At 41.5% G+C, this 11,818-nt stretch overlaps 1 protein-coding gene across 3 annotated transcripts in view; it reads left to right on the top strand.

Moving 5' to 3' along the window:
- The window catches only part of TLK2 (tousled like kinase 2), a 110,279-nt gene that overhangs the window by 87,310 nt on the left and 11,151 nt on the right, over window positions 1–11,818 (top strand). For all 3 annotated transcript variants that reach the window (XM_007456746.1, XM_007456747.1, XM_007456748.1), the window contains 2 exons: window positions 2,588–2,679; window positions 8,246–8,335. In XM_007456746.1, the coding sequence (XP_007456808.1) occupies window positions 2,588–2,679; window positions 8,246–8,335 (182 nt within the window). The remainder of the gene's footprint in view (window positions 1–2,587; window positions 2,680–8,245; window positions 8,336–11,818) is intronic.

Here is an 11,818-nt window from a genome sequence, read left to right on the forward strand (position 1 = left end):
TTTTGCGGTACGCGAGCCTCTCACTGTTGTGGCCTCTCCCGTTGCAGAGCACAGGCTCTGGACGTGCAGGCTCAGCGGCCACGGCTCACGGGCCCAGCCACTCCGCGGCATGTGGAATCTTTCCAGACCGGGGCACGAACCTGTGTCCCCTGCATCAGCAGGCGGACTCTCAACCACTGCACCACCAGGGAAGCCCCTTCATTCTTGAGTCATATACTTATTTTTTATTTTTGGTAACTTTTTTGATTGTGATAAAGGACACATAGCATAAAATTTACCAATTTAACATTTTTTAAGTGTATAGTTCAGTAGTAGTAGGTATATTCATGTTGTTGTGAAACAGATCTCCAGAACTTTTCATCTTGCAGAACTGAAGTTCTACCCACTAATCAACAGCTCTCCTTTTGCTTCTCTCCCCAGCCGCTGGTAACCACAATTCTGCTTTCTGTTTTTATTAATTTGATTACTTTTAGTTAACTCATACGAGTGGAATCACACAGTGTCTTTTTGTGACTGGTTTATTTCACTTAGCATAATGTTCTCAAAGTTCATCCATGTTGAAGCGTGTGACAAGATTTTCTTCTTTTTAAGGCTGAATAACCCTCAATTGTATGTATGTACTTCATTTTCTTTATCCATTCATCTGTCAGTGGACATTTGGGTTGCTTCCTCCTCTGATCTGTTGTGAATAGTGATGCTTTGAACATGCATATGCAAATATCTCTTTGAGACCCTGCTTTCAGTTCTTTTGGCTATATTCCCAGAAGTGGGACTATTCCTTTTTTTTTTTTTTTTTTTTTTTTTTTTTTTATTTTTTTTTATTTTGCGGTTTGTGGGCCTCTCACTGTTGTGGCCTCTCCCGTTGTGGAGCACAGGCTCCGGACACGCAGGCTCGGCGGCCGTGGCGCACGGGCCCAGCCGCTTTGCGGCATGTGGGATCCTCCCGGACCGGGGCACGAACCCGCGTTCCCTGCATCGGCAGGCGGACTCTCAACCACTGCGCCACCAGGGAAGCCCTATTCCTTTTTTAAAATCATCAAAATTGGTTCTTGGGGCTTCCCAGTTACTTGTTAGTGATTTCTTCATATTTTTTCCTAATGTATCCTTCAAACATTTTAACACTTCTGAAATCTAAATGCTTCTGACAATGATGTGTTCATTAATGTAGTTTTTCTTTTGCTGTTCTCCACTCTCCAAAAGCCCTTCTTAGATTAGTGGTGGATCACAGTGCCTTGGATTCAGAAATAGGGTTTGGTAATTGGAGAAAATGACACTTGTAGTTCATTAGTGCTCTTACAAATTAGGTGGTATTTAATCTGGCTTTTAATAGCTTGAAATGATTCTCTCTTATAGCCATGATGGATACATGCATACAGGTGGACTTCATTCAGACTCTGTAAGAAAAATAGAGTTCAAAAGTTTCCATTTCTGTGAAATAAGATATTCTGTTTGAATTGAATGGTTTTTATATTTAAAAAATACTGGTTTAAATTTGGTATAAATTAGAAGTTTCTTTTATAATCAGGCCTCTCTTGTATCCTGTGCTTTCTTAGAGGTAGCTTACATCTTTAAAAGATGTGTAGGATGGTAATCACTGCTATTCATGGACTGTATACCCTGTGCCTGTTGCCTTCATCTGTTCAAACATTTGTGGAAACTGGCAGATAGGTGGTAACAGTGTTGAAACTGGAGTAGTAAGTTTTTAATCTGAACTTTAAAACCTAGGAAGAATTATTCATTCTAAAAGAGTTCCTCAGTAAATTCTTTTGTATTGGGGAAATCTATTGTAAAATGCTACTTACTTTTTTTCAAATTGTGATTTACACCAGGCATCTTCGAAAATCCGTTACCTTTTTTCACCCCATAATATAGCACTACCTAGCTGATGTGAAACTTGCCAGCAGTGGTGGTCTTTGGGGAAAGTATGTCCCTTTCTTTGGACAGTGCTGGAGAAGCGATTTGGTGTGACTAACAGACATTGTTGCGATCCAAAATTGCTTTTTATTTATCCAGTATGTAGGGGTGGGATTAAGTAAATTTAGCAAAGAGGTGTATCCTGGGGGTTTCTTTCTCAAGGAGGCAGATAGTCTTTGTCCCTAGCATTTCAAAAGTGGCAGGACCTCTGAACCTAAAACTGCTCTAAAAATAAAGCCTATTAAAAAATCTTAAAAAAAAAAGTGGCAGGACTTAGGTTGAAGAATGTCAGGTCCCAGTGTCAGCTGAGGGATGAGAGCCAGCTTAGGGAAGAAAGGTCCCAAATAAGGTAGATGATGTCCAGAAAGAGAATTGTTTAGAAGTTACTGTTAAGGCATGGGCTGTCTTTCTGTTTGTGGTGTATGCTTGGTTTTATTTTCTAAACCCTTTGGTGCCAGTGTGTCTGGAGACTTCTAAATTATCTGATCACAAGTTTCAAGAAAGATGATTGCAACTCTGAAACAAGTGTGTGTTGTGTTGTCCACTGTTGTTGTTATTTAATAATGCATTTTGGACTTTGAGTATGTTGGTCTGTTAAACAGAAGCTTCAAGTCAGTTGCCTGTAATTCTTGTTAGCATTATCCAGAATATAATTTATTCCTTTTCTTTATAGGCATTCGATCTAACAGAACAAAGATATGTAGCTGTGAAAATTCACCAGTTAAATAAAAACTGGAGAGATGAGAAAAAGGAGAATTACCACAAGTAAGTGATATTAGAGTGTCTGATTTTTCAAAATTTAGTAATAATAGCTGTAGTTTGAGCACTGTGCTAAGAGCTTTACATACATTGTTGTTGTTGTTTCATCTAATCCTCATAGCTGTCCTAGGAGAGTGAGTAAATTTTCCATCTTACTGCTAAGGAAACTGATACTTAAAGAATTTGAGTAACAGTTAAGAAATGGCTGAGTTGGTATTTAAATCTAGACTTCCCTTAACCCAAAGCCAGTGGGTTTAACCATCCCCTTCCATTGAGCATCTAAAATTAGCTATAATAAACAAGTAAAGCCTCAGAAATTATTGTTGCTTGTCTGTAGAAACCAGAAGTGAGAGTGTTCTTCGGTGGTCTAGGGACCACTGGGGAGCTTCGGGTGGGGCTTTGTCTGCTGCTTCAGTCACCTGGTCGTAAAGGAGACAATGCGGGGCACCTGGTGTGCCTCGGTGGTACTTGTTTGACTTGTTCAGGCCCTCAGTGCTGAGCTCACCTTCCCCATCATAGTTTGCCCATCTCAAAGTTCTTGGTCTTCAGCGTCCAGCTTGCTGTGCTTTCCCCTCTTCAGAATGCCACTCATGGTGGCCCTCATCTATGCTTGGGGTACGGGGTGAGAGGTGACTCTTTAGAATGAACAGTTATTACATGAGCGGGTGTGAATGTCTTTGTTCCACTGATGTCAGGCCTTGCCTGTCTCTCCTCTGAGCTTCAGAACATTGGAGTTCATGGCTCACTTGCTTTGGAGGCCATGCAGACTTAATTTGCTATTAGGATCCCCACTGGGTTTAATATTGTTTCCTTGTTGTAGGTACAGGTACTACATTAGACATGTCCTACCCCCGAAAGGAGGAAACAGCCCCTTTTGATGTAAAGCAGTCTACCTCCTTTCTGTAAAAGCAGTTTTGTTTTTTTTCCTATAAATAGTACTTTGGAGGGAAAAAGGCAGTGGACTTTAGCCAACTTTTAGTTAGCTTCTAAGTCTTAGTGGAAAAATAAAACATTTCTACATCATCAACCCATTCTTTAGGCATGGAGCAAGGCAACTCCTGCTCTATACCTACTGTTCATCAGGGACCCAGGAACTCTTGCTGTTCCATGCAGATTGGCAGTGGTACTCAGCACTCGGGGAGAGAAGGTTCCTGTGGCATTAAGAGAAATAGGGCTTAGCAGAGGTAGGAAAATGCATGATGTGTGCTATGTGCATGGCACCCCTCATGCGTCCCTTATGTGAGAGGCAGCTGCAGTCCAGATGCTTCTGAGGAGCAGTTACATTATTATAAGTACATTCCAGGCATTTGACATGCAGGGACGAATAGCACGCGGCAGCGAATGCCAGGGAGCACTTGAGAGAAGGAAACCACATGTTATTCTGACCAGTTAGAAAAATGGTGAGAAATATCCTCATTATATTGAGACTCAGAGTACCTAAGGGTATAGGAACAGTTCCTGCATCTCTTTCAAAATACCCTTCAGCTGTCCTCGGAGCTTGTGCTGCAGCTTGTGTGCACTGCCCACTCCAAAGCAGCTGACTTTACAAGGGGACAACCCTGGTCAACCCTGAGGAAGTAGTTCCTGTGCAGAGACTTACACAGGTTTTACCTCGTCTCAGTATCCAGCTTTCAGGCTGATCTTAAAGAGAACGCTGGTGTCGAATACTGTAGTGACTGCATGTGGGGCTGTGCTCACTGTAGCCTTTTTTTTTTTTTTTCCGGTACGCGGGCCTCTCACTGCTGTGGCCTCTCCCATTGCGGAGCACAGGCTCCGGACGCGCAGGCTCAGTGGCCATGGCTCACGGGCCCAGCCGCTCCGCGGCATGTGGGATCTTCCCGGACCGGGGCACGAACCCGCGTCCCCTGCATCGGCAGGCGGACTCTAAACCAGTGCGCCACCAGGGTAGCCTTTTGAAGCAGTGAGGGATTGAAGTCAGGACCATGCACCTCCTTGACACATTTGGCAAGCTGTTTTGAGTCCTGACAGGTGTAGATTGGTTCTCTTTTCACATTTGTCTACCAGATGGAGTCACAGAGCAAGGGAAGGGACAGTCTCGTTTTTCTGAGTTCTGTACCGGTTCAGCTGTGGTTCACAGTGGTGCCCTCCTATTCTTTGTTTCCTCACCAAGGCGGGAGTCATGACTCCTGAGCACCTTCTGTGGAGCCATCTGGGCAGGATCCGTTTCCCAGTTGACAGACACACTGGGGAGGGGGTGTGCAAAGTTTTTGTGACCTCTTCATCCTTGAGGGGAAATTCTTAAAGCACTTCCACCTTTCTTTGAAAGATTTTGCTTGCTAAGTGATATGAAATCATACTGATGAATTTCAGGCTACAAATAATAGTGAATTAGCAAAATGTTATTAACTCCCTTGAACTTAAATTAAGGAGGCTTATATCAGGCACCAAACAGATTTTAGAGAGTGCTTCAAAACTTCAGTGTTAAACTGAAAAGTAGTACACTTCAGTGTTGTGGTAACATTATGAAATATGAAAATGCTACTGTTACCCTGCATAGTAAGGTCTTTTGATTGCTTTTCCCTTTGTGGGGATGACTTCCAAGCCCCATCTGGAATCGGAACATTTATTTGGGTAAAAAAGAAGGAAAAATTCAAAGAAAATAGAAGGTTGTTGTATTGTTTATTTTTGAGTTCTGTTCTATACCCCGTTTCCTCTCCTCTCCCCACAAACAGAAAGTAAACTGATTGTTTTACTTTTTCATTATTAAAGCATTAATAGGTATTACTCGATTTCTTTAACTCCCCAAAATAGCATATTAAGAACTTTATGGTAGGAAAAACTTCATATAAAGCTATCCACAGAAATAACTGTATCTGAAGTAGTTAGTATACTCTTGTTTTTGGGGGGGGGTGCTGCGTTGCTACGCGCGGGCTTTCTCTAGTTGCGGCGAGCAGGGGCTACTCTTTGTTGCAGTGTGCAGGCTTCTCATTGCAGTGGCTTCTCTTGTGGGGGAGTGTGGGCTCTAGGCACGCAGGCTTCAGTAGTTGTGGCTTGCGGCCTCTAGAGTGCAGGCTCAGTAGTTGTGACTCAGGGGCTTAGTTGCTCCGCGGCATGTGGGATCTTCCCGGACCAGGGCTCGAACCCGTGTTCCCTGCATTGGCAGGCGGATTCTCAACCACTGCACCACGAGGGAAGTCCAAAATAGTTAGTATACTCTTGTATGATACTCTTTTCTAATTTTCTAGGATAAAATTATTGAAAGTCTAAATATAGATCCACTTAAAGACTAACACTTAAAAAAACAAAAGACTAACACTTTAGTGGATAAGTTTCTTCCAGTCTTCTATTTAAGTTTCTGTATTTATAGTACATTAATCCCTTGGATGCTTAGTTGAAAGTTGAACATATAAAGGACACGGCAGAGCCTCTGCCTTGACTGCTGAACTGTAAGGAATGACCTTAGAGCCTGACGTGATGTTGAGGGAGTGCTTTCAGTGACACACAGAAAGTTTTCTTAGTTGGCGAGGACTTTGCCACTTTCTTTGATTCATAATTTTTGCCTCCTTTATTTTCCTCTATTTTTTATACCATGATGGAGAAATTGATCTCTACTCTGAAATGCACAAAATCAAAAAGTTAAAAGGGCAGAGGACTATAGATTTATAGTGTGTGAGACTAAGAAGTGACTTAACAGTAATCTGTTTAGACCATAGGTTTCTAAATTTGTTTTCTTTTTTTAGAAACAGCATTACCTTTATTTTACCAAATGAAATATTACATGGAATCTTTTTTTTGGCTGCACTGTGTGGCATGTGAGATCTTAGTTCCCCAACCAGGGATCACACCTGTGCCCCCTGCATTGGAAGCATGGAGTCTTAAGCACTGGACTGTCCTGTGGAATATATATATATATATTTATATTTATTGTTTGTCTGACTATTTATTTATTTAGGCTGCATTGGGTCTTCGTTGCTGTGCACGGGCTTTCTCTAGTTGCAGCGAGCAGGGGCTGCTCTTCGGTGTGGTGTGCGGGCTTCTCATTGTGGTGGCTTCTCTTGTTGGGGAGCATGGGCACTAGGCGCCCAGGCTTCGGTAGTTGCAGCATGTGGGCTCTAGAGCGCAGGCTCAGTAGTTGTGGGCGCATGGGCTTAGTTGCTCCACGGCATGTGGGATCCTCCTGGACCAGGGCTTGAACCTGTGTCCCCTGCATTGGCAGGCGGATTCTTAATCACTGCACCACCCGTGGAATCTTGATATGTGAAAAAGGACAGTGTGGAGCTGCTTTGGTGGGATGGGGGGGTTGGGTCAAAGCTACATTTGCTTAGCTTCTCTTTGGAGGCATCCAAATCTAGGGAGCTTCCTTTAAAACTTCCAGTCCGCTGCCATGATGGTGCAGGCCCACAAGGCTGGAGAGGGGGCATCATGGAGCTCAGACTCAAAGCCAGGTTTCTTGATCCCAGTGCCTCCTGTGTTCTAACGCTGCTCTGCCTCAGTGCTGGAAAGTTTTTTCTTTTCAGAAAGACATAAAAATGCTGATGAAATTAAGCATCAGAAGAAGCAAAAACTGCCAAAAATGGCCACTTGAAAAATAAGCCTAGTCAAACAAATTTCCATTGGGGAAGAATATTTAATTACTTTTAGATTCCTATCCTTCCCCTCCCTCTTCCCCTAGTTGTTCCTCAGCTTTTCTTTGGTTGAGTACTTTCTGTGTATTTTTGACATGCTGGAGTACATTTCAGAAAATAACACACTTTTTTTTATCATACTATGGAAAGTTTCCCTTTTCTGACTCTTGTCTTAAAACAAAATGCCCCAAACTACATGGTGCTAGATTACTTAAAATATAATAATATCCTATTACTCTCTTTGTAAGTGAGAACTAAATGTTACTCTTTTAAAATTCAGTATATGCATTTGCCAGATTATATCGTACATTTTTGTTCCTAATCTTACTAAATAATTTTAAATTGGAAAAGTACTAAAGAAGAAAGATGTTAATACGTACATACATATATACATACACACACACACATATATATATATTCTTGTTATAAGAAAACTAGGGTTTCCATAATTTCAAACTTTTGATCAAATTAGCATTTTCTTAAAAGAAAGTAAAGCTGATAGTCTTTTAAATTTTGGGGGGTAAGGAGTAGGATTTAAAAACAAACAAATACAAAGCACTGCTAATTGCCTTTTCTAACAGATAATCCTTTTACCCAGTGAATTTACATGCTAAAATTGATCCCCTTGATGTAACCCCAGGATATATAACATTTATAGGTAGAAAATATCAGCTTTAGAGGAAAGAAACAAAATGCTGTCTTTATAATTTTTAAAGTTCTGATATTTGGGTATAAATATAAAATAGATGAGATTACCATAGAATGAACTTGAAAGGGGTAAAAGGTTAGCACCTACTATTTTCTCAACAGCTTGGTAGGTACTGGTAGAGAAAATAAGATGAAGAAAGATCAGGGGACTAGATGGACCTGAATGGAATGAATGTTCGGGAACAATGGAGAAGTGAGAGAATAAATTAGGAGTATCCTGGAGGAGTTCTAAGAGACAGGCCAAAATGCAAAATGTTAATTTTCCATTTTGTTTACAGGCATGCATGTAGGGAGTACCGGATTCACAAAGAACTGGATCATCCCAGAATAGTTAAACTGTATGATTACTTTTCACTGGACACTGACTCGTAAGTGCTATGCCATTTTAGCTTAGCAGATAATATTATTTTCTTGCAGTGTGTTGACTACTCATGGAATAGAGTTTAAATCTGGGTCCAGGAAATGCTCTCTGAGGGGACCATATATACTTATGGGCAAATGATCATATTTGAATTCAGATTTGGGCCAGCAAGACGTCTCTTGGCCACAGGGTATGTGCTGTTGTGTGCTGGTAAATGTTTAACAACCAGCTTGGTGGGGAGAGGCATAGGGCTGATTTGTACTGTTTGCCAATTTCTGTGGTATAAATACTCTGAACATGTCCAATTTTTTTTAAAAAAGCAGCTTTATCAATACATGTTTACATACATACAGTTCACCCATTTAAAAGTATACAGTTCAGTGGTTTTTAGTATATTCACAGATATGTAAGTTGCAGCCATCACCGTAGTCAATTTTAGAACATTTTCACCACCTCAAAAAGAAACCCTGAACCTTATGCTATCGTCCCCCTATTCTTCCACCCCCACTCCCTGCTGTAAGCAAACGCTAATCTACTTTTTGTGCCTATAGTTTTGCTATTCTGGACTTTCATATGAATGGATCATATAGTATGTGAACTTTTGTGACTGGCTTCTTTCACTTAGCATGGTGTTTTTTCAAGGTTCTTCTTGTGTCATGTATCAGTACTTCCTTTTTATGACTGGATATATTCCATTGTATAAACACTACCTTTTGTTTATCCATTCATCCTACCTGTGGTTTAAAAGCCAGCTCACAAAAGTCCTGAAAATTTATCAGCTCTCAGAAACTGGCACAAATTGGTGCCAGCATACCACCGAGGAGCACCAATCACGAGAGTCTCTGCCCCATCCTGATGAACACTGATGGGCCTTTTAAAGAAGTGCCAGCAACGTGACTTTATCACAGAATGAGAATGAATGTGGCGTAGCCCAATGCTGCATCCTAAAATATAAGTTGGTTCAGAGGCTTGTAGGGATTTCAGTCCAGCCCTCTCACTTTGTAGGTGGAGATTTGAGGACCAGGGAAGTTAAATGACTTGTCTGAGATCTTTAATAACCGTAGGCATTGTTGTATTTCATTACTTGGTATAGGTAAGCTCTAGACCTCTCGGTTTATCCAGGAGTTTAGAAATATTTCAGCATTTGGAAACATTTTCTCTATTGGAATCTGAAATGAATCAGGAGAACATACCTAGGTCTGGCCCACAAGTGCTTCCCTCCACCTCTCAGGCTGTTCAGCCTGTTCCACACAGCAACTGTCTCAGAGGTTGCTGCACAGAGAGCCGGCCGACATTTAGAAGTGGCCCCAAAGGGAGGCCATAATTCCCTTTGGAAACATCCACTCAGGGATTTCCCCTTTCCAGTCGGGTGCACCCGGCACAGTCATGTGTGTAGCATGGAGTGGGGTTCAGAAAACCCCACTGTAGTTAGAGAGCAGGTTTCCCACAGGGTGGCTTACTGTTTTGCTTTCAGTAAGTTCCTTGAATACTAGGAAGGACACACACGCACGCACGCACGCACCCCCAAATGTAAGTACAAAAATCGTTTCAAAAATAAATATAATGACTCGGATTATCTGCTGTTTTGAATTGTATACACACTTTTAACTAATCTGAGAAATTGAGTTGATTCTATGCTATTGTTAAGTTGTTTACTTTGTTCTTCCTGTTGTGTGTATGGTGAATTTTTATCAAAAGTAAGTCAAACCATTGTTTTAGAAAGTCTTCTGAGAGTTGTTTGGGTATTAAAAGTGAGATTTTATTTTCAGCTTGCATTGGGTCCAGAATAAATTCACTAAGCATGAGAGTCTTTGCCTCAGATATCAGCATATCAGATCAGAGAATCTATAAATTTTAGGCATATTTTCTCAAATAGGGTGCTGGCATGCTAGGACATGCTATGTTTCATAAGAAGCATAAGCTGTTGTTCAGTTTGGGGATCCCACAGGACTGTGTGTGTCCACACTTTGTTGCTGTGCTTTTTGAAGGCCTCAAACTGCCCAGAGCCCCATAGTGCTAGTCCTGCGCCTGTTTAATCTTAGCTGAGTTGGCCCTTGCAGGGTGTATTTACCAGGCTCCTTTGTCAGTTGTTATTCAGTGGGGTTCAGCCAATGGGGAGATAGGTGGTGGTGGGTGGAGACCCCTCCGCCCAGCTGTGGTTGCAGTTTCCCTTGGTGAGTCTGGTTCTGGTTGCACCACCTCCTCCCTTTGGCCCTCTGGCCTTAGGGTGCTAATGCCTTCTTGCTCTAGATGATTTCTGGGGTGCTCACTGGCCACTTTGTCTTCTCAGCTCTTCCGTCATTTCTGGGATTAGTTCCCTGAATTAAAGCCCCTTTGTTTTAAATACTGGTTTTTATTTCCCAGCTAGACCCTGAGTGATTTACCCATATTGTCACAGCTTAGAATAGTTTAAAAGGTATTCATCTCTCAGGAAGCCTTCCTTTAGCTTATAACTGCCTTGGAAGATAGACACATGACCCTTAATGGCACGAATGGTATGTAGTTTTAAATTTGGGTCTGTATGATATATATACAATGGAATATTACTCAGCCATAAAAAGAAACAAAAGTGAGTTATTTGTAGTGAGGTGGATGGACCTAGAGACTGTCATACAGAGTGAGGTAAGTCAGAAAGAGAAAAATACCGTATGCTAACATATATATATGGAATCTAAAAAAAAAAAAAAAAAAAAGGTTCTGAAGAACCTAGGGGCAGGACAGGAATAAAGACGCAGACATAGAGAATGGACTTGAGGACACAGGGAGGGGGAAGGATAAGCTGGGACGAAGTGAGAGAGTGGCATGGACATATATACACTACCAAATGTAAAATAGATAGCTAGTGGGAAACTGCCGCATAGCACAGGGAGATCAGCTAAGTGCTTTGTGACCACCTAGAGGGGTGGGATAGGGAGGGAGGGTGGGAGGGAGACGCAAGAGGGAGGAGATATGGGGATAAATGTATATGTATAGCTGATTCACTTTGTTATAAAGCAGACACTTAACACACCATTGTAAAGCAATTATACTCCAATAAAGATGTTAAAAAAAAAATTGGGGTCTGTATGATATACTGATACAAGTGAAAGAAAAAAAACTCATACTGTGTAATAATACATTTGTTAGAACCATCAATACTGTACTTTAAAAAGCTCTTTTATACCTTGTGTGTTTAGCAAAGAGAAATCATAGTATGTGCCAGTCTGGCAGGAGAGGTAGTATGCAACCAGCCCTTGGGACCCAGGCAAACCCTAGATTCTTCCTGACTGTCAGCACCTGAGGTCATATAAAATGTTTGCAGTGACAATTGTGTATTTGATCATAAGGTACTTGTTTAGAAATGGAGCATTGTGTAGGTAGTAAAAGAGGTATCTAGCTTAAATACATTACGGTTCCTGTCAGTATTGTTAATAGTCTTGATTCAAGGAGAGGTATGCCCTGGGTGAACTTTAGCACAGCAGGTTCCAACAGGAAGGGTGCAGACGCTCTT

Source organism: Lipotes vexillifer, unplaced genomic scaffold (genome assembly GCF_000442215.2).
Source record: "Lipotes vexillifer unplaced genomic scaffold, Lipotes_vexillifer_v1.1 scaffold299, whole genome shotgun sequence".
Lineage (NCBI taxonomy): Eukaryota > Metazoa > Chordata > Mammalia > Artiodactyla > Lipotidae > Lipotes > Lipotes vexillifer.